Source organism: Hirundo rustica, chromosome Z (assembly GCF_015227805.2).
Source record: "Hirundo rustica isolate bHirRus1 chromosome Z, bHirRus1.pri.v3, whole genome shotgun sequence".
NCBI classification, from domain to species: domain Eukaryota; kingdom Metazoa; phylum Chordata; class Aves; order Passeriformes; family Hirundinidae; genus Hirundo; species Hirundo rustica.
Window position 1 is genome coordinate 35,972,033 of NC_053488.1, and position 24,086 is coordinate 35,996,118.

At 37.3% G+C, this 24,086-nt stretch overlaps 1 protein-coding gene across 1 annotated transcript in view; it reads right to left on the bottom strand.

The window, feature by feature from the left end:
- The window catches only part of LOC120765538 (guanine nucleotide-binding protein G(q) subunit alpha-like), a 118,683-nt gene that overhangs the window by 23,278 nt on the left and 71,319 nt on the right, over positions 1-24,086 (bottom strand). Inside the window, exon 3 of the mRNA XM_040090502.1 lies at positions 9,410-9,564. Within this exon, the coding sequence (XP_039946436.1) occupies positions 9,410-9,564 (155 nt within the window). The remainder of the gene's footprint in view (positions 1-9,409; positions 9,565-24,086) is intronic.

Genomic DNA, 24,086 nt, shown 5'->3' on the forward strand with positions numbered 1-24,086 from the left:
GTAACATTGAAAATTTACTATTTGTCTTACCATGGTTTATTTACTGGCACAATGAAGACTTATACTTTCAAATCTTCCCTTGTACCAAAATAACTGGTTATTTAACTTTTTTTTACCCTCATGAAAGCTGGGATTTAAAGAAATTCCCTGACCAGCAGTGAAGTGCAGCATTGCACACATAAGCTTTAAACACCCTGCAGCTCATTAAACTAGTACTTTAAAGTACTTAATCAGATAGCCACTTTAAATTAAAATATAAAAAGTGTTAGCTAATGCCAATCATCTTCTGCTTTCAACTCCGTTGCCTCCAGGCCACCCTAGCTGCCCCTTGCCCATCCCCAGCTGCCAGCTCTTTCACTTGTGCAATAGCTTGATAAAGCCTTTCCATCAAAATTATTTGGAATAGTGAAGAAACACTACTGAAATTGTTCCAATTACAGTTGGGTATGTCCTGTGAAGTGGCAAGTCCATAAACTCCAGCAGGTAAGCAGGGTGGAGTTACTTCCTCCACTGGCTTATCTACAATCAGAAGAGAACTTGTGAAGCCACAGCTGTGTGAAGCGTGTTGGGTTTTTGAATGCAGACAGATGAGAAGTAAATTAAAATTAAGATTCTGATGGGCTTTTGTGTATATCTGCTTACTAATAAACTGATACTCTGTGGCTCTAAAGCACTTAGCTAATGCATCCCTGAAGTACCAACAACCATACTGCCTTCCTGAAAAAATCCTGACAAATCCTACATACAAACAAAAAATTTAAACATCTAAGAGATATGCATAGTGTGTTCTAGGGTAGATGCCCCACTTGAAATGAATTAACCAATACTGCAATCAGCCTTAGCAATGCACCTAACTCTCTCCAATGTATACTACAACTGACTACACACGTACTTTTGAAAACAAACCACAAAACTTGACATAGCTACAATCTTCCACAAAAGGAGAGTAGCCAATAATTGCCCACACCAGTTTTTTTTTTTTCAGTTTATTAGCTTAAAATTTTAAAGTCACAATAACAATACGGATGTTGAAAATACCCTAGAAGCCATCCCAAGGGGTAGTGCAGCAGTGAGTAACCACCAGCATTACCACAAGAAATTCAGTTGTACAGGTAGTAGCAATTGTGCTAGACATTTAGATCTCAGCTACACGGTACTCAAGCGTTCATTTTCACCACCTACTAAAAAATCTTGTTTTGATGAGTCACACTGTAGCTATATGGTCTATCACCCAAACAGTACCTACTCAGCCAGGCATTATAGAAAGAAAAGAAAATGGGAAAATACATGGTTCTGAGTAAATTTATAATACAGACCAAGTTTCAAAAGTTAATTATATCTGTAATTAGTTTTAATAAAAATGAATTTTAGTGGCTGATGAGGTAATTTTCCAGGAGGTTGCTATAGTGACAGGCAGAAGGTGTATTACTGAGGCAATGAGTATGTAATGAGCTGCTGGCAGTGGACCTCTCTTGACGTCATGACAAGCTGCCAGCATCTAGGAGCACGCCTGCGATCTGCACACTGACCAGAAGCAGAGGAAGACTTTTGCTTCCAGTCAGCAACAAGAGTGAAGTAATGATTTTCAATGCACTTTACATCAACTGTGACAGGATCCAAGCCTGCAGCCAGCCTCATGGAAGCTGCCAGGTTATGGAGGTGCTAATAACGCCTTTGAAAGAAAGCACAAGTCAAAGGTACTGTTGATCCACATTCCCAAATAAACAGCAGGAACAGGATTATGGGTGTAGACTGACTCTGTACTTTCCTACATGTATTTCCCATATAGAAATCAAGTAAGGAAGTGAGACTCCTAAGCTTAATAAACAGCCCACGGTTCTTTTAACCAGTTCTTTAATAAATTGAGCATGACTTCAGTCACCATGAACAGGTAGTCCAATACTGAGCCTTGTTTTCCTAGGGCTACATCACCTAATGAAGACAGACCATCAAAACTTACTCGAATTTTCTTTCAGAAATTAACATCTTGAAGCATCTCCAGTATGGGGCAGGCACTTCAAAGAAACACCCTCCTCCAGCTATGAGCTACTACTTACCAGCATTTTTGAGGTCTGCTTTTTCCAGGTAATCAGGTGATAAAGAGGCATTTTCTAAGGAATAAATCCATAAGACAAATTTCTGTAACATTAAACTATGTTCAGAGTATAGCTTAGTTATCAGGTGCAGGCACTAAGACACGGGCAGACAAAGGTAGAAAGGGTACAGCCTTCAATCCATTTTTAACAATTTCCCCCTCTAAGGTTAAAAAGGAGACTAGTCTGCTCATCGGTACTGTCTAATAACTTTTCCTAAACTCAGCAAGAAAACTGATGAAGCAATGTGCTGAATTAATCCTCACTAACACACTATCAAACCCTGTACTTAGGAGTCTGAGAGACATTTTGAGCACAGAAGTCCCTGGAGAGCAGAATGCCTGTGAAACACACTGCTGAGGAGAAAGGTTCTGACTGGCACCATACCAGAAACACTATGTTATAAATCTCTAAATAAAATTAAAATAAATAAAACATGTAGAGACAGAAGTCATTATTGACACTGATAGAAAGATCAGCATAAAACCAGTAAAGATGATTTGTTACCACCCAGCCAGCCAACACATCTCTGTGGGAAGAATTAGTGTACAGGCAACAGGGAAGGGACACACCTCAAGAAATTCTACCATTTCTGTTGTTTAATACTAAAATTTGTTGGAGATTTCAGCGTAACCACAGCTATAAAAGCAAGCTTTACCAGCAACATTTCACGTGCAAATGCTTTCTCACTGCATTTTGGTATGATAGTAACAATAAACATTTACATCTTTTCAATTACAAAGTTCTGAGTTTTAATGTAAAAAAAAAGGTCTTTTCCTCAAGATTAAGACAGTTCATGTGTATGAACCTCTCCAGTTGCTGTTTCATACACAGACAATGGCAGTGTAAGAGGAAATAAAAACATAACTTATGACTTAGGATAATTAGCCAAGATATTTAATAAGATTTGATATATCTCTGTCCTTTGGAGTCTGGCTATTCTGAAGTGGGGTGGGGCTATACTCCATACTATTGTTGGGGTTTTGGTGTGGTCTTGGGGTGGGGTTGGAGTTTTTTGTTCTGTAAAACCTTAGGCCAGCTGATGAGGCCATTCTTCTAAAAAAACCCTAGCAACAAATCTTGACCATGTCCTGAAAAACAAAAGCCTTCCTTTTTTCACATCTTTGAGAAAACATACAACTGGCTTGACTTTCAGCAGTACATATGCAGAATGTTAAAGCTGCTGTAGCAGGATTTTTCCTGCCTCAGAGAGTTGCCAGAATAATTGACACAAGTGTCCTCTATGCTAGCACGCAGCAGTCCAATAAATGGAATAATTTTTCAGTGTACAAAACTAAATGTAAACAAGTACTGGCTGTGTTCTCAGAACTTCTGTAGAGGTTTATGTGTCTAAGGCTCTACATGATTGATGAAAAGTTGAGGTAAATTACCAGGTTCCAGAACTATCTCATCAAAATTTATAGTAAACACAATAAACCTAAGATTGAAGTGAGGTAGGAAGAAGTCTGCACAGCATTGTTTTTATCCATATTCCATCTAACTGTCTTCCTCAATTTCCTACATCACTAAAAGCCAACCTTAGCAAAGGCTAAAAAAGACAAGTTACCAAATAAGCAAATGCTCTTTTTTTTTTTTTTTTTTTTTTTTTTTTTTTTTTTTTTTTTTTAGAAAATGCAGTGCAAAATTTATACAGTCATTAAGAACATGGCATGTGCTGCATGAAAAAAAAAATCCTGAAAGAATTACATACTGTAAACTGTTTTACACAGTCCTACTTCCCTTTCTGAATTTCCCAGGTTCTGTTGCATAACCTGCATTTTTTCTGTGGGAAGCAGTACTTTGGTATGCATATCCCATCTTTCTTCAGACATGGCTTTTATTTTGGGACTATATCTAAGGCATAAGATAGGATTAGCTATCTGCTAGTGGTTCTGCTGCTCGTATTTGATCTCTGAAATTCAGACTTCCATTTTTATCTGCTGTCTCTACCTTACACAAGGCTGTATAAACTGTGAATACACAAAAGCAGAACCTACAATTCTACAACACAAATTGCCCTCAAGCATAGCTTTAGGACTTTCAGGTACGTTTTTACAAATGAAGGTAATCAAGAACTAATCAACAGTTTATTAAATAATAATGTACTTAAGCATCTTTTATGACAATGTGGTTTTGTCACTGCAATCTGATGACTGCTACACACATACCCCAGACAGCTGTTTAGAATTTGCTATCAGTTCAGCTGCACAGCGGGTCCCAATTTTGGACAGTATTACTCTTTCTGAAAGACCCATCATGCTCTAAGAGTGCCCTACAACTTTATGAAATAAAAAAAAATGATTGCTGATGGCAATGCCAAGAAATGGAGTAAACTACATTAGTAAAAACTTAAGATTCATAGGTTAATCTTGCCCCCTGTGTGCCCCCAAGAACAATGTATTTAACAGGTGCTAACTCCATTGAAATTTCCCTGTTTCGGAAGAGTACAAGAAAAGGAAGATGGTATTTTCAGCTGACAGGTATAAATGAATTGTTTAGCTGAAGTTCTGAAAATATTTCAAACTCAAATGGAATACTGTGGTAGAAAAATTACTAGATTACTGAAACCTTACAACTCCTGCAACAGTTTTACAAAAGATGTACTTTTCTGAGCAGACATCACTAAGTTTCATCCCTTTCTTTCCTGTTAAAAATCAGTGATATGCTGTAAATTACCTCAAATTCAAACCCTTGAGCTCTTATTACACAGTAAAGTATGGGAATCTGCATTTCTATACTAACTGTCCAACCACCTCAGCTCACAGTATATATGAAGCTGTGCAACTGTAGGAACCGAGCTGTTAAAGATGACAGCAAATGCAGAAACAAAAGCCTGAAAGACTAAACATGTATGAGAATGCCATGGCATGTAAGACCAATGAAGCAGTACATTACACAATAACAAAACGTGCTATACGTATCCACTGGCATAACTAACACACTAAGGGGAAAATGATACTTAATTATCTGAAGTGTTAGAAAACATAGCCGTGAAGGGAAGCTGAATAGATAAGCTCAGCACTCCTGCAGCAGCTATAAAGTCCTTGGCTAGAGGTACACAGTGGTCGAATATTTCAATTTCACGTGGCCAGATGAAAGATGAAAAGAAAGATGAAATTGAAAATATGAGCCAAGCAAGGCTTGAGGACATCTCCTAGGTCTTAACACTTCCTCCATTTTATTCATGAATGGTAAGCCCTTAGTGTCATACTGGAGAAAAATGGTGATGAACTTTCAAAAATTCCAGTTGCAACCCAAATTCTCTAACACAGAATACTATTGCCTCTCCTCTCCTTAGGCTTTGAAAAGGTATGAGACAATCCAACTGCTGACTGGTAATCTTTTTACATTTGGGTTAAGGTCTAGGCATGCGGTATAGTATATTCGGAATGATCTCATCTCACACAGCTACTGCTAAAGGCAACTCGCCATGTTATTAGTTCACATCTGTCTCACACTGTGAGGCAGCACCTTAAAGGGAAGTAATCTGATGATAATTGAGTGAGTAAATCACCCAGTAATGTGCATGGAAAGCAAATAATCTCTACGTACCTCATGTACTCTTAACTTTGCTACAGAGAAGTCTAAAAGTTGATTTTAAAACAACATGAACACCCAAGCTTTGGGGCATCCAGAAATCAGGAAAGACAACAGAATGTATTTCTAAAGCGTCTAGGAAGTTCAAATCAATTACCACAATGCAGAGAATTTTCTTTTATAGACACTATCCCCAGCTCTTCTAGTAAACATACACTGGATGTATTCTTCCAGAGTACAAGCAATGGGTATAAAAACATCAAAAAATGAAGCTAACAATGACAAAGAATGACAAAGCAGGCCAAAAGATGGCAGAAAGTGAAAGTATAATGATATACAGGCCATATTAGAAACCTGAAACATAATTTAGAAACAATAAAGTAACAGGAAGAAGACTATGAGTAGTAAGAGAATAATTTATGTTGCAAAAGACCTCAACCTCGAGTCCAACACTTAACAATCACCACCTCATTACTTAGACCACAGAATATAGTACAACATCCAATTACTTCTTGAATAACTCTAAGGATGGTGACTCCACTAGTTCCCTGAGCTGTCTGTTTCAATCTTAACAACTCTTTCCAAGAAGAAATTATTCCTGATGCTCACAAAAATGAACCTCAGCAAGTGCAACTTGAGGCTACGTCTTCTTGTTCTATCTCTTGTTACCTGGAAAAGTGCCTGACCCCCAGCTGACTACTCCCTCCTTTCAGGGCCTTTGTAGAGAGTGTTAAGTATACACCTGAGTCTCTTTTACTTCAGACTATACACCCACAGCTCCTTCAGCTACTCCTCACAGGACTCGTGCTCCAGACCCTTCTCCAGTTCTCTTCCCCTTCTCTGAACATGCTCCAGCCCTGCAGTGTCTGAGCTGCAGTAAGGGGACCAGAACTGAACACAGGACTTGAGGTGTGGCTTCAGCAATGCTGACTGCAGGAGGATGAACCCTTCTACACTCTTTCTGATACAAGTGTGGCTGAGAAAGTGAATCGAGCAGACACCTGAATATAAGATGTGGTCCTGCTGACCACAGTATTTCTGATCCAAGTCAGGATGCCACTGGCTTTCCCAGTCACAAGCTGGGTCATGTTCAGCTGCTGTTAGCCAGCACCCTGAGGTCATCTTTTGCTGGGCAGCTTTCCAGGTACTCTGCCCCTGCCTGGATCACTGCCTTGGCCTGCTGTGACCCAAGGGCAGGACTCAGTACTTAGCCTTGTTGAAGACTATGGCAGAAAAAAGTAATATAGGCAGCAGACTGAAACTACTACTACTACTACTACTACTACTACTACTACTACTACTACTACTACTACTATAAAAACACAGTGGAAAACTACTGAGAAGATGAGTGGCTTGCGCAAGGGATGAACAAAGAACACATTTGACATTAACACATACACTTACCAGACATTGGCACATATGCTTACAAGAGAGCTGGTGGACAACAAACCATTTTGGTTCATGCATCAAGTCGGACGACTAAGAGCACCAAGTGCTTGTTTCTGTCTTACTGCCTGGTGAATCCCAGTAGCAACTTTTAAGCAATTTGTTTCCTCGCTTTGTGACAGGGATATAATGCTAATAAATTTGCTTGGGTGTTTTACTGATAAACACACGTACTGCATTTTTGAAACAATGTTTCTATTGTGTCTGCTGAGGTTTTTTTTAGTGGACTTACATACCGGGGAAAAAACTCTACTTGCAAGCATAAGTATAAAGAGAAGCTTTTCTAAAGACTCATACACAGTGATTAATGAGTCTAATTTAAAAGATTTTGCAGAAATCCATAGTATGAACTATAATAAAGTCACCAAATCTACAAAAACTCATGGTAATCTGCTAAACGTGATGAGAAATAACCAATCAACTAGAACACGTACCTTTTGCAAGACAATGTACTAGAATTTTTTTATAGTTACGTAGTAATTATTCCCTACTATTTTTAATGCTATTCAAAAGATCCACTATGGTGACAATTGAATTAAAAGTAGGTCAAAACTATGGCATTCAGCACAATCTGATCTGAAGTAGCATCAGATCATTATTTCCTACTTAGGAGAGTAATTCTATTTTTAGTCTCTGAGGTAGAGTGCAGGAAATACATACATTTACTTCAACTTTAAAACCAGTATCACATCTGTTGCGGGAAGAAAGTTAGGACCTACAAATACAAGAAATTCAAAATATGAGATGAACCTTGCTTCACCTTCTAATTAACTTTGCCACCCATTTCAGTACAGAAACAATGTGAAAATATGTTAGTAACATGTCTCTAAAATTTTCCTTGCACTGTTTTACATCCTGAAATTTTTCTCTTTATGCAATATTGTATTTGTTTCCTTACCACCTTAAAGCCAAAATACAGTATGGTATGTTTGGGGACAGTGAGAATCTAAACAGTACAAGAGAGATGCCACTGTAGTTTGCACAACTCCACACCAAAATATATGGGCCAAAATGATGGCTTGGGAAGGTAACCAGGACAGAGTACTGCACAGGACAGGAGAGATCCTATGCATAGTCAAAGGGAAGTCATGGCATGGTGATAATATTACAACAAATCTGAGGCGACTTATGTCACATATCCATAGGTCTTCAGCTGCCTAAATTGTACCAGCAAGATCCTAGTAAGTTTGTCATGACTATTCCCTTACAAAGTGCTGTACTAGATAAGGATGCTCAGACTACTGTGCAGATAAATGTCATTCCACTCCTGTCATGTCCTACTACAATGAGCTTAATGTTAGCTTCACGGTACACTTTCTTAAGTAAGAGATTCACATACACATGCAAAATGGAGGCTGGTGTTCTATCACTGGAATGATTTTTTCCATAGCAAATACAAAACACAATGTAGAACCCATGGAGGTTTTTGCCACAGCTTTAATAACAAACGACGCTGTGTTCTGTAGTACTGGTCAACATGGAAAGGCCATCATCTATTTCTTCAGCAGCAGATGAGAAATTTTACCTGAGCTGCCTACTACATCACTAAAAAAATAAGATTCATGGAGTCTTCAGGCAGACATCAGATTCCAATGACAAATTCCATCTTGTTTTTTAGTCAGATTACAGTCCCAAGAAACTAAAGGCAAAACATTTCACACATTTTTTAGTCACATATGCATTTTTACTATTGTTGATCAAGAACAAACAATTTAACTTGAAGTGCTTTCCTGACGTCTTCCTGGCAGCCATGTTCTTTAAAATTTAGATTTTGTTTCCATAATAGAAAGGCAGTTCAGTATAAAACAAATCCCTTTGTTTAGTACTGTTTATCTAACCACTAAGACTGCAAATGCCGGGGAGGGAACACAGAAAATCTGGAAAATAGGAGTTCTTGAACATTTCAATTTTTAAGAATTGTATAGAGATCCACTTCGATTGCACTACCAAGTATTCACTACTGCCACACTACGTGAAATTATTTTTTGCCCATCTTGCATTTGTGATTATTTGTTGGAAGAGAGTAGGTTGAATAGGTTTAACAAAAACTACCCACCCCCCCACCCCGCCCCCCAAGTAACTATCCCTAGTTAGGATGTTAATTTAAGACTTTGAATGATCACAGACTGTCATTTTGTGAAATAAGCGCATATAATCCTAAAACAGATGTATGCCACTCCTTAATTCAATTCAGTACATGTACATTCACCTATGTTTGTGCTGCATATGCATACAAACATGTACACAGACACATAGTACAAGCTAAAAAGTAAAATTTACTTTGTTAGAAACAGAAAGTTATATAAACATGTTCATTGCTATCATGTACTTACTATTTAGTTGAATCTGATAATTGATATTCCCGTCGTCTATCGTAACACTCCTGAATTCCAGGGTCATTCCATAAGCTTCTTATTGCATCTACATATGGGTTCTCAAAACTTGACACCTTCTCTACATCAACTTCTCGAACTAATAGTGCATGAACCTAATTCAAAACAAACAAACAGTAAAATTTACCTCATTTTCTATTTGCAGACAGCTCATATACAATGAATGAGATTAGTCATTCTTCACAATGCTCATATCACAGCATGTATGTTCAATTTGAAAAATCAAGTATCGTAAAGGTGATTGTGAAGATACGAAAAGGAGGTAACCTTTAAGCTAACATCACAGGGTGTGAAGTTGCTCTTAGACTTCTTTCTTTTGGGACATCAATAATTGCTACCGAAACATTCAAACAAAGAAAAAATAAAAATTATACACAAACCTGAAGGATTCTGTAAGTACCACCTAATTCAAACTGGTCATTAAGATCTAACTACTGCTAGTTCAACTCAATTGTTCCACAACCAAAATCTAGATGGTGTAGGTGACTGTTCAGTTCAATACACTTTTGACAACAGCAGATAATGTTTTCCATGGCCTTCTGGGAACATAACAATTTCCCCTTTATTTACCAGAAATCTTGTAAACATTTACTCAATTCTTTTTGGAAAACCATGTCTCATACACTTTGGATCTTCTTCATGGATTCCTACAAGTATTTAAAACAAGATTCCACAATGAGAAAACTGGAATTTTTGGGAATGGTAATCATGACATTTCCCCTTCAGGAGATATTGAAACAGCTACCATGTTTTCTCCTTCGTTATTTTCCTCAGAAAACTATGGGCAGGGTTAAAAATTGATTCTGAACTTCAACAGTGTTACATCTTTATGCTGGTTTTCCTGGCAATACTCTTTTTGCCACAATCCATTATATACTTACCAAAGTGTGGGGTTTTTGTATCTAGGCTTCATCATCTCAGTTGTCCTCTTATTATTATTATTGTTATTATCTCTTATTTTTATAGTAACAGGAAAATGATGGAATTGCCAAGTTACTAGGAGAAACCTGATCCTACAGAACCTATTTCAAAAGAGCTGAAAAAAATCCATGTAATTCAGCAGTATTAGAAAAAGGTTCATACTTTCTCTGTTCCTTGGTTTGTAGGACTATGTTAATAGCAGTAAGATTTGCACAAGACCAGTAAGTTGACATTTCACTACTGTGAAGCACTTGCTTTCTTTGTCTATTTGTGTGCACTTAAATAAAAACTAGGTTTTACCAAAATGCTCTCTATATTTTCCTGAACTACCACAGTGGTTATGACAACAATAGCAGTTAGCTGAATAAACTGAGTAAATAAAAATGTTTAATGCCAAAAATGTATTTCACTTTTCCAGGTATAGGACGACTAAATCAGTCGTCTTTGAGGTTTTTTGTGTAAATCAGTGTAAATCTTCAGAATGAAACATTAACCAAACGTCTGAGGCAAAAGTTCACCAACCAAAAAGCTTGTGTCTTCTGTAGGCTTTGTATGAAGCAAAAATGCCCAGAGATCAACCCAAACCATTACCAGTTAGAAGACTAACCTGTCATGTCTCCTGGGCAATTCAAGATGCCATTGAAAATGGAAGGATAAAGCAACCAAAAAGCAGAGCGTTTCCAAAAGCCTGATTTGTAATAAGCATGCCAGGAAAGCCTCTCTGTGTACATGCTACAGGAAAAGCCACAGACTTTTCTTCTTTTCACTTTATTTTACTAATATGTTTGTTTCCTTTGAAAAGCAGGTACCACGTAAGGACTGGAGGGGATAACCACCCCAGAAATCTGATGTTGCCACAGGCTGCTGTAGTCCTGTGACTGAACTGTGAACCAGAAACTGCTATCAAGTCTGAAATTTCTCTCATAAAAACCCTGCAAGAGGATTTCTGACCTAGCTGACAGATAAAGAAAACCACTGACTGAACAGGAGAAACTAAGAAACAGATCATCTGCTTACTGCCAAATGTCTGACAATGGTGGTTTTCTTGTGAAACTCCCCCAAACGTGAATTAATTTTAACAGACTGATGGACAATAAAAGCAAAGTCCAGTGAAGAACTACTTATATGTTTTCTTACACATTATATTTTTATTGCTAAAAACCATTCACTGCCTTGCTTTGAGATCAGGACACTAGACAAAGTAGGAAAAAGAGAATATGTGTCACGCAAATGACACAGTTAGAATGGAAAATGTAATAAAATGAACACAAGAATATCACTTTCCTTAAGCAATGTCTTTGGCTTCTGGATCATACTATATCATACAAAAAATATGAATGAAAGCTGAAGTTTCAATTTCATGCAAGAAGGAAGTTGAAATTTTCTACAGGACTGATTTTTAAAAAGTTGGGACCTACCCAGACAGCATATTTACTAAGTTCATTTCCAAGAATTATATGTGCAAACATCCAAAATTGTAACACACAAAAATTTATGGGAGATGTCAGAAAAGAGATCTGAAGTAGATTCTGATCTAAAATGTTTATAATTTAATGGACTATAATTTAAAGTAACACTTCTCTGCCCATTCTACCATGCAATTTTCTTGTATTTTTATTAAAATGCTGATGTGACTTTAGGTGTTCATGAATACAAGACTTTTATGTTCCCGTCTAAAAATCATGCCATGATTTTCATTAAACATCTTTAATTTAGTGTGTTTCACATTTTGTTAAAACATACTAAGACAAAGACTCATAGAACATCCTGAATTGGAAGGGACCCACGAGGATGATCAAGTCCAACTTCCGGCCTTTTGCAGGACACCCCAAGAATCATACCATGTGACTGAGGGCATCGTCCAAACACTTCTGTGAAGGGAACAGAAGTGAACTCTGTCAGGCTAGGTGCTGTGACCCTAAGGAGGTGCTCCAGTGCTCAACCAGCATCTGGGTAAAGAAACTTTTCCTAATATCCAGTGTAGAACTCCCCTGTGGGTAGTTTCATGCTGTTCCCTCAGGTCCTGTCACTGGTCACCACAGAAGTGCCCACCCCTCCTCTTCCCCTTATGAAGAAACTAGCTGCAATGAGCTCTCCCCTCAGTCTCCTCTCCTCCAGGCTGAACAGACCAAGTGACTGCAGCCACTCCTCACACAGCTTCCCCTCAAGGCCCTTCACCATCCTCATAGCCCTTGTTTGGACCTCCTCATCTAATAGTTTAATATTCTTGTATTCTGGCACTCAAAACCACACACTGGACTCAAACTAAGGCCACCACAGTGCAGAGTAGAGCAGGACAATCACAATATTCTAAAATCCCAGTTTCAGAATGACAATGCCACAGCAACTTTGGATGATCCCAACATTTTCTGGTAGGATGAACTTAAATGCATCTATGGATGTCTATTGTAACACTTGAAGACTGAGAATGCTGCAGCTGACAGTCAGTCAGTATCTGCTTGTAATTTACATGTGAGGCTGCCCAACCCTCACAAAACGTCTTAGAGCAACATCTTCCTCACCATGGCTCACTTGCAACATGAAGATATAAACAATGACGATGGCACAAAGGGAGAAAAAAGCGTGTACCTTAGCTTCTTTGTTTCTTCATAGTGAAAGGACAAAATCTCAATTGGGTGAACTGAAATCCATGAGAATTTCAAAATAACATACACAGAGCCTGTGTAAACGAACCTATGATGTGGACTCCTATGATCGCCTTACGGTGATCAGCCATTATGGGGCTACGCTAATGTTTAAAATAGTAGATAAACATGCAAATGAAAACAGTGCACACAATTTGCACTCTAAGTATTACACAACTCTCATGACTTCCCATAATTAAATCATATTTTAATGACCCTATGACCAAATTATTTTTATATATTGCAAAACATCCCCAAGAATTAAGGTATGGAACAGGCAGGTGTAAACTCTGCAGGTAAACTCTTCGATGAAGGCAGGAAATTGTATGCCACTTCTGAGGAACAACTCAAAAATCCTACATCTCTAGGCTACCTAACATAATTGTAGTAGTATGGTGGGACATTTTTTCACCTTCATGGAAGTCATAATTACCAAAGTATTTCCAATGTTTTCTCTGTGTCTGGTATATAAAGCAATTTACCAAAGATATAGTACCATTTCAAATGCACGGACATTTCAGAGACTTCAGGCTTGATATAATTACAGCTATAACTTTGGTTTTCAAAAGCAAAATTAAATTGAAATGTATTCTAATATTTGAAATTATTTAATTAAAAACATTACAGTAATTTCTAGTCAACTTTTATTCCCTGTGCTGCTGGAACATGAAGAAAAAAAAGCTGAAACAAAATATACCTATTATTTGAAGAGAGGGGGAACATCTCATTCCCTCTCTCTGCTACACCAGACTTAAACTCCACAGAGATAATGCAATAATCTCCTCAACTGCAGTGACAACAGAGGCAAAAGAGAGAAATTTCACCTTCAGATTTTAAATATTTATTCTCCTTTTATATTTTTCACTGGATTTAGTTGTTCTACCTATAGATATGAACTAAAATATGAAGATTTATTAAACAGAAGTTATAAGCTCACTTATCCTCTTTTTTAAAAGTTTCAGACCTCTAACTGTCCAGGCAGATCCTTAAGACTTTTGGCTACTTTCTTTCTTAGAAGCTAAGATCATTAAGCATTACAGCTTTTAACACTACAACTTGGCTTGTTGGTGACTGTATAGAGTGTTACACTCTTCAAACACTGGCACGGCTATAAAGCTAAGCTGGAAGACGACATCACTGTGCAAAACTGAACAGCAGGTTGCAAAAACCTATCACAAAAAATTCCTAACTAATATTTACTTTTATGTGTGTGGCATGTTACATTTGCAACAGATTATAAATTAGGCACTTTCACACCTCCTGCTGGTACTAAACATAGCACCTTAGATGAAATTCTACAGACTGGTCCTAAAATTTTGCAGTTAGTGAATACTCTCCTGCTGTAAAAATATGCAATTTTTGCTGTTGAGGATAGCAGAAACAGAAACTGCTTTATTCTCTGGAAAACACTTCTGCTTTGTAGAGCTGGGGAAATTCTACAGCTGACTTGCTAAAATATCTTAATGGACTATCCAACTGCCATATCCTTCCCACTGGTTCAGTAGTTCACCTCCAAAGAGCTGGTTTTGTGTTGTTAGGAGACTAGGTATTGTGCCCTGAAATTAGTCAAGTCTGCCTAAACATCCTACTTGTTTACATCAACTTCTAAAATACTTTAAAAAACCCAAACTAAGCCCACACATGCAATTTTATTCTAATTGTAAACAATATTTTCAATTACAGGATTAATTTATACATATTTAACTGCTTGATTAGGACTGTACGACACTAGTTCACAAGTTCAACTTGTTTTCCAGGCTCTGCTGAATTAATTTTAAATAAAACGGAGCAACAAGTAAAATACAGTCCATGTAAGTAAAGAGAGATCCAAAATAACTAGCAAAAAGTTATTTTGCTAAGTTACTACTGGGTTTTAAAAGTAAACAGTCCCATAAAGTTGTGTTTTGACATGCTTTCCAAATGTTACTTTTACTCACAAATTTTCAAAGGTTTTCAGCAGCTGATGAATTTTGAACACTTCAGTTCAGAAAAATCCTTAAGGATACAGTGGAATAAACCTACTAATGTCTTGACATTAGTAAAAACGAATTGTAGCATTTAAGTTCTAACACTCATAATCTGAACATAAAACTGAACTTTTTTTTTTTTTTTAGACATAGTCACTAACAGCAAATTACATCCTCATCAAGTCCTCACAATTAATAAATGACAGGGCCAAATAGGTAAAATCTTTTTCTAGCAATGAAACCTATTTACAAATTTAATTAAAATCTTCAATGACAGAAACTAACAAAAACCATTTCAGATTTGAACTAGCATAAGCAAGAATTGACAACAAGCTCTCCTCTCACACCAGCTTTTGTAGCTAAAAGGAATTATCCAAATTACTGCTCCATCTATAAAGACAGCATTATCACCAAATGCTTACAAAAACACATTCAAGCATGGAGCTCTAAGCAACCTGGTCCAGTGGAAGACATCCTTGTCCACAGCAGGGGAGTTGAAACTAAATGATCTTCCAGGACACTATGTAAATACAATAATATTTTCAGAAAGATATCAATGTTCTAAGTTTTTTTCCTTTTTTTTTTTTCTCTTTTTGTTGTGTTGTCTTTTTTTTTTTCCCCGAGGACAACTTTTAAGCTGAGATCGTCAATCTCAAATATAATCCTACAAATAATTACTTTACACACAACATACAGCAAAAAAATTCTACTTCATAAACATCTCAGGTTTTTAGACCTTTAAAACAGCCTTCACTATTTTTTGAAGAACAGTGCTCGATAAGCCTTGCAAATGGTAAATTTTTCTGCCAAATTTTTGTATAGTGGTTCAGTTGAAGTTATAGAAGAAAATGTTATGGAAACATGGAAATGCTGAAACTTTCATTCCATGTGCAAACAAACTGGCTGTACTTCACAAGCCTCCAAGAATCTGCTACCTCAGTCAATCACTGCAGCACACAACTAAGTGCATTAAAAGAAAAGAAAAAGAAAAAAAAAGAAAAAAAAGAAGAAGCAAAAAAAAAAAAAGGACAATACTCCAGTACTAGAATTCTTGCTGTATTCTTGCTGCTGTTCAACAGAAGTGTACTGTTGAACAGAACTCGCATGAGCCTCACTCCTGTACTCACTCCTGTGCCTTGGTCCTGTATCACAGACCTCTTTTAAGAGCACAAGAAGTAACAGCCTTGCATGGTCTCACAGATTCAAATGCCTAGAACTGAGAAGACAATGTGCCTCTTCACAGAGGTCATGGCCAGCTGATTCAGAAAGTTTAGCATCTACTTGCTTACACAATGAAACTGCAGGAATTGCACTACATTTCAGACCTACAGAAGAACCTATCGTGAACCTAGAACCCAGGAAAACAAACAGGCTCTTTTTAAGGGAATGTCCTCGTTTTGGCTGGGATAGAGATAGTTCTCTCCTAAGCAGCTGGTACAGTTTTGGATTTAGTATGACAATAACTTTGATGACACACTGATGTTTTAGTTGCTGTTAAGTATGTTTAAGTCAAATTTCCCATGCTCTGTCAGCCAGCAGGTGCACAAGAAACTGCCAGGACAGGTGATCTGAGCTATCAAGGGGATATTCCATACCACAGAATGTCATGACCAGTATATGAAATGGGAAAAGTCAGCTGAGAGGCACTGATCACTGCTGGGGAATGGGCTAGGCATCACTCAGCAGGCACTGAGCAGTTGTACTGGGCATGCCTTATTTCTCCTGGGTTTTGTTCCACTCTTGCTCTCCTTTTCATTCCTATTATTCTTATTATGTTTTATTTTGATTCAATTATTAAACTGTTCTTACCTCAGCTCATGTGGTTTAATATTTTTTTCTCTGACTCTTCTCCCCACCATGAATGTAGTGATCAAGTGGCTGTGTGGTACTTAGTACTAGGCTGGGATTAAACCAGGACAAGGAAACATGTAATCATATCTGTTTCAATTCAGGAGAGAAAGTATTACACGGAAAAATATTCCTCTGTGCAATTTAAAGTAATCAGAATTATCAGATGTGATGAGTTTAAAAAAAAAAAAAACAACCCAGCATACAAAAGAAAAGCATTTTGCCTCCATATTTTTAAGCCACACTTTTTTATCTTTCAAGGAGCAGAGTGCCCTCTGCCGACTAATACCCAACAACAGAGGCAGTTATTTCAAACTGGTATTTCTAGAAATATCAGAGAACTGGGAGGATCCCTTTCAAAATAATGAATGATTCCAGCAGGAATTTTCCTCTGTAAAAATTCTGACTAACTTAAATGGTTGCATTTGTGTGCTGCCCAACCAAGAAGATTGTCTTTCTAAACAATTACCTCACTTCTTGGAAGTAAACTCTGAAAGTGAGCTTCAGACTTACCCTAGGCATGCAAAGTTACGTGACACCCTCTCACCTGCCTGAGTGTGTTCATTAACCCCTTGATATTTAGAGCAATGAGTTCGCAAGACTGAAGTATGGGAGGAAAATGTAATCTCGGACAAAAAGCCGTTGTTTAAAACATGGTCACACAAAAATGAATTTAGCCCCAAGATGTTAATGATAGCAACCCAACATTATTTTCTCTAGAGAAACCAGAGACATACCATGGTGATGAGTAACTATTTGAAAACTGCCTTTAGGGAAAATTAAAATAAAGTTTTATGCCATGTGTGACCTGAAAAAGTGATAGCTTCCTTATAAATTAGGTACTATCTTCTCCATTCCTAGAAATAGACTGTATTTGTGCTTTCTAGTATCAGACACCAAGAAGAGCTTATTTAAAGAAGGATGGCAAAACACTGCTGACTCCTCTTTCAAGGCTTCAAGCAAAACACCAGTGTCCTGAAACATGCTGCCAACTTGTATCATTATGCAGGAAGAAGAAAAAAAAATAAAAGACATCTTTCCAATAGTGAAAACACAAAAACAAGTCTTCCATCATTAAGAGCTTGAAAAGCTACTCACTTTGCTGGTGTATGTAAAATTGATTCATATGTATTTTTCAATGATTAATTTAGCTTATTAACTATTCAGCATTTATGGTGAGAGGTCACAGTAGTCTTTTAAACAACCATTTGGGAAGGCTTATTTATGCACCAAAGCACAATTGGATGAGACTCCCAGGAGAAATAAGGCATGTTCTTTCTAAATGTACCATCAGTCATTGCATGAGAGGAAACAGATTTTTGAAGAGTTATGTTTGCTTCCTTACAGTACATTTTTAATAATCTACATAGTTTATTTGAAAGCCTGTGCTTGCAATAAGAGTGACAGCTATGCAAAGGTAAACAAAATTGAGGGCTTTTTTGAATTAATTTTGATTAACCTGTATCAGGAAGAAGCTTGTGGGAGGTGAATAACACAGGCAGAAAAGTCACAAACACAATCTACTGAAAAAAACTGTCTCCTCATTACTAGTATAGCGAGGTTTCTGAATTCAGTCACCTAAGCCTTCTCATCAATATACTCTGGAGATTCTCCAAGCAACGAGATGAAGATCTGTGAACACGAATGACAAAGTAAATAGTCACATCCAGACAATCACAATGCGTCTCCTAGAGTCAACAGGTTCTACTCAGCCACAAATTTACCCTTTTAATTCTCTCCTTTTTTTGTCTGTTAGATTCAGAAATGTCCAAGGCAATTTCCCAGAAAATCTTCAAAACAAATTTATCAAGTTAATTTAGGGAAGCAGTTGATGTAGAAAAGACAGGCTGTTTGAGTTATATCCTGCTATCCAGAAAGAACATTTATTAATAGGCCTTATCTACCCTGTTCACAAGTATTATCAGAGACAGGCAGCTACTTCGGAAATCAGCATGCAACTACGACACACACACAAAAAAGTATTTTTAGTTGGAATTACAGTATTAATGCAAATGCTGGTAATAAGACTGAACTGGATGGTTAACAAAAATAACCTGCAATTAATCTTTAGAACAGAATAATTCACCGTAAGGAAAGAAAGAAAGGATTTTGTTAAAAAAGTTGTCAAAGCCAGCCCTACAATATCACCTGATGCTATCATTAAAATCTGTTTTCTTCAGTGGGCCTAAAACTCTCTACCTATATGAAAATAACCCTAATTACGTTTTTAGACAGTGTAAATAAGTATTTTGTTTCAGACTTCTGGCATAAAATGAATCACAAATTGGATTAAACATTAGTAACATTTAACTTCACTGGATAATTATAGTACATTGATTTCATGCAATCCCCATCTGCAGAACACATCTCCAACTAGGAACACTTGCATTTTTGTAGGTAGGTCAGGACACTATTAATCAAATAAAAGAGAGCATTGCTGGAGACGAGGAATCAGAAGAAGCTTTATGCTGGTTATGCAGTAACCCAACTCCTTCTTCAGAAGTGTTGATCGCTAAATCTGCAAAGCACCACAGCCCCGCATCACTCAAATTTGCAATGATGGTGACTGACATGACAGCCCCATGCCACAGCCAGCACCTGGCAGTTTATGCATTTAGGTACGTGACTACTGATGTCCTTCAACAATTTCTGCAATGTTACATACAAAGCAGCAGGAGACTTGCACAAGACAGAACACCCTTCCGTAATTTTCATCACAAATCCTAAGATGGAAATGCTCTCTGAGGAGGGTAGAAGTTTAAACAACTAGAAAGTTGGAGAACACACGATAAGGCCATGGCTCTGCCAACTTCTTTGTATGTTAGTGAGCTTTCCTTCACGCTATTATTTTCAGGCTATTAATAATACATATTCAAATGACTGATTCAAATGACAGATTTAGTTAAAAAGGTCAACACTGAACAGACAGGGAGAGAACACTTAATGATGCATGTTAACCTGGTAACAATGGAATGTAGCATGGAAGGCCCCTTGTAATAAAATCTGAGTTTTATGATCTAAATGCAGTTATCAAGGTTGGCAGGCTGAGATTATAGTGGATTTAACAGTAGTTGAATAATCCGCTACACTGGCGTCACGCTGGTGGCATATTTTTAACGTATAAAGATCAATTCATGGAAAGGCAGAAAATTCACAGTACAGTTCTAATAAAACACTAAACCTTTTCTTAGTTGTGTCACGAGACAAAGGAACCACAGAACTTATGTTTTCCAGAAGATTTCAGCGCTGTTTCCCCTGCATCTTCTCTGCATCAATGACACTTCCTTTTACAGCACATTAGTTGCTGTAGCTGTTAAACTGCTCCTTATTGATTTGTTTTATATTTTAGAATATGGCTTTAAAACCCCAACAAAAACCACAACAAAACCCCCTCAGAAAATAGGATATCAAATTCTGCTGTAAGATTTTTTCCATGCAGTAATCAGTCCTCTTTTTTGATGAAAAATAGTCTTTTTATTATTTTTCAAAATTCAGCAAGATTTTGAAAGCACAGAAGATACTTCCTTATTTAAGGGATCTATGACACAGAAACTTACCAGTATATCCAGAGGTTCCAGTAAGTCACCACCAAGAGAAATATTTATCCAAATGTAAATTGGATAATCACAGTTACCTTTCCTGAAACACTAATCACAGAACAGAAAAATCATTCCATTCTATTAAAAAAAAAATTAACATTTTGAAGTCAGCAATTCTTTTGCACTTGGTAGGCCATACTCTTTTGATTTTAAGCATCAAAAAGCTGGAAGTGTCTGAAGTGTTTCTTCCTGATGGTCAGCACATGACTCAAGTTTAACGGGGGGAAAAAAATCACATAAAGAACAAAACAGTTTGGACAAGAACAAGAGGCTCTACCTGTGCACACTTCTGTGGCTGCTGGTCTGCAGAAGCCAATTCTGCCTCTTGCACCACAATATTAGAAGTATTGCATAGTGCTGAGAGGTCCCAAAATACCGCCTCAGCTCTGACAAGCCACTTGGAAAACACCTTAACTAAGAAAAAATTAACTAGGTTTGTTAAAATGCAGGTTGTTGAGAAGGAAACACAATTCTATTCTAAATAGAATTCAACTCTGATCCAATGAAGACCAAGGATCTGACAAGCAGTGTCATCAAATTGTGTTTATATACATTTGTGGTTGGTGTTTCAGAGGTGTACCACTGCTTGTTTTCCTCCCACACAATTTATTGTCAAACAGGAATTCACAAATTCTGTCATGCCTCATTACAACTCCATTGCCGTAACTGTAAGCAAAGTCTTTAATAAAGAAAAATAAATAATTATCAGCCTTGAAATATACACAACCTTCTTCACCTTTACAACCTATAGGATCAATGGCAACGTATTTGGTCTGGCAGTAATACTCCCACGTCAAGAAAAAAAGGAGAATAGGAAGGAAAAAGAAAGGGAATAAGCATCAAAATGTAATTCTTTGACTTTTCAACAGTTTTGCAACCTCATCTTCTGTCCACTGAAATCTAAAGGCAAATAACTCCTGTAATTCTTACTGAATGAGCACTGCAGAAATCACTATCCCTACAAGAACCAAATAAATTAGGCAAAATCAGGGTTTTACAGAGATCTTTAAGTTGTGTTGCTCTCCTTGCCTTGTCTTGGATCAGACCATACTAGAAATCCATCAACAATCCATATCTGATGAACGACAGTTAAGTGGTTTGAAAGGCTGTGTTGCCTAATGACAGGTTTTGTATGTTTAAAATGCCTTGCAACCCTTCTGTGAGCATTACTGTGAATTCAGTAGCCTTAATTCACAGCAAGTCTTACTTCTGTTCATACAAAGTACAGCCCCTGAGTACATTTTCCCGTGGCATGTGCTACAAAAAAAGCCCAAGAGACCAAAATCAACAAACCGTTCAAACAAAAAAAAAATCAACCCAAAATAATGGCAACAAGTAAGAAGAGACAGGAAAGGAAATGACATCTTTAAAGATGGTATCCTGTGGGCAGTGTCAACTCCTACTTTCTTAAGATCATAGGATTATAATTATAAAAGGAAGACTGTGTACCCTGAAGTCAGGGAAGTATTAAAAATATTCTTAGAATATTTAAACTAATGCTGCTATACTGGTCTCTCCACTTTCATACAGAGATTCAGTGGGTGTGGTAAAGAGTTTCTTTTTTATTAAGAATACCAGAGAAACACAGCTCTAACAATATGGCTATAGATTTTTAACTATTATTTTCATGGTAAAGGCACCATTATATTGCCTTGTTCCAGGTAAGGACAGCTCAGTATTAAATGTTCAAGTGATGTACCAGCAGTACCCAGATGGCCAGAAAAACAACTGCTGAACCTTAGAGGCACATCCCCCAGAAATCCTCAAGACAGATAATTCAAGTAGCCTTTTTCACCTTTCCTTGCCCTATTAATGTTGGCCCTTCCTCCCAACATGAATAAATAAAGATGTTGGGACAAGCAACAGGCAGAACAAGAATTCAGAGACACCAAATTACTCACCCAAGTGACAGCCTGCTATGAGCTTGGGATCCATGGGCAAATGGCATCAAACAAAGCAGGACACAGCCGCTCCTCCTAAACTATGTAACAATGGAGATTCCTAACAGCTTCTAGCAAATAGAAAAAGCTGGGCATGCCCAGTGATTCTACACTTTCACAATTAAATTGTGAATTGTGTTTGCAGAATACCAGGGACTGAATTTGACTGTGGACTGTATTTGGTAATCCCTAAAGCATGTTGGCTGAGTCAAGCTGCAAAAGAAAAGCTGAAACTGAAGAATTTGGTGAGGTCAGTAACTGCAGATAAACCAGGAAGCAAGCTGATAGAAGAAAAGATAATTCATGAATGGGAAGAAAGCTCCCATTTTCTATTCCTGCTTCCATTGCCTTTATATCACATTTCAAAGAAGGCTGATGCCAATACTAAATTCTAAAAATGTCATCACTACAGCTCCCATCTCAACTTTGACAACAATACTGTACATCCTGGATCTTCTCGTACTAACCAAACATGTGTACTCAATACTTTAAAAAGCTTACAAAGCTGCTTGCCAGAGAGATGATAAATAGTCCACTCAGCTGATCCTTAAGACATAAGCATCACCACTTTGGTTACAGTCATATGCAAGCACCACCTACATTAATATGACTGTATGAGAAACCAGTAACTCACTGTGACCTAAAAGAAACTGCAAAAACCTCTTACACAAAAGTACTACAGGAATGTACTTTACCAAAAGGTAATTCACATCTACACCAATTCTAACAAGTTAGGTATACCTCAGGTAAAAAAACTCTGTTCAGGTTACAATATTTGTGGTCTGATCTCCAAATCTAGAACAGACTGATCTTTCTGTGTTTGTACAAATCTGAATTTTTAATTTTCAGAAATCACACACTACTGAAATCACTTACTCTGGACAGCATCTACCTGAATGAGCCTATCTGAATGCTAGGGGTTTTTTTTTGGTACAATCTCTATCACCAGCAAAGCCAGTACTGCAACAGTAACTCTGGAAGAGAAAACAAGGCTTTGCTCCTCTATGCTGAACATAGAGGAACAGGACAGATTTAAGGAGAAGCTGAAGAGCAAGGCTTAATACTGTGAATGAGTGCCAGAACAGCATATGTGTTTCACGACTTTTAAACGGTGTGGCTGGAAATAGTTCAAAATCCTTAGCACAAATGAAAACATAGAGCTACGTTAGAAAACAGTGAATAGAGGAAATAGTGCAAAAGAAGACCTGAGACTGCCATTTCTCAACTCCACACCAGAGTTTCTCCAAAAGGCAAAGAGAAAGTGGCTCCATTGCCTTGAATCAGAACCTTACAGTGAACTGTATCTATTGACTTACCTGAAAAATGCATACTTTTAGACTATAGAGGGTGTTTAGAAAAAAAAGAAAAAATAGAAAGAAAAAATAAAGAGAAAAAAGAGCCAAGCAAAACCCTTTGATACAAAAATTGCTTTCCTTGGCATCACGAGAAATGGGTGAAAGAGCCTTCTCCATCATCTAACTAAAATCCTTGGTTTCACTCTTCTGAACAATACATAAAAAACCCCCATTGCCTTTAATCAAAACTTGAAATCACGCATTCAAAAGATATCACCTGACTTTATCACCCTGAAAATTAATGTCTCAGCCATCACTAACATTACTTAACTTGCAGAAAGACTTCAACATAAAAAACTATCAAGCATATGTAATCATGTTAATGCAATGGTAAGCTGCAGG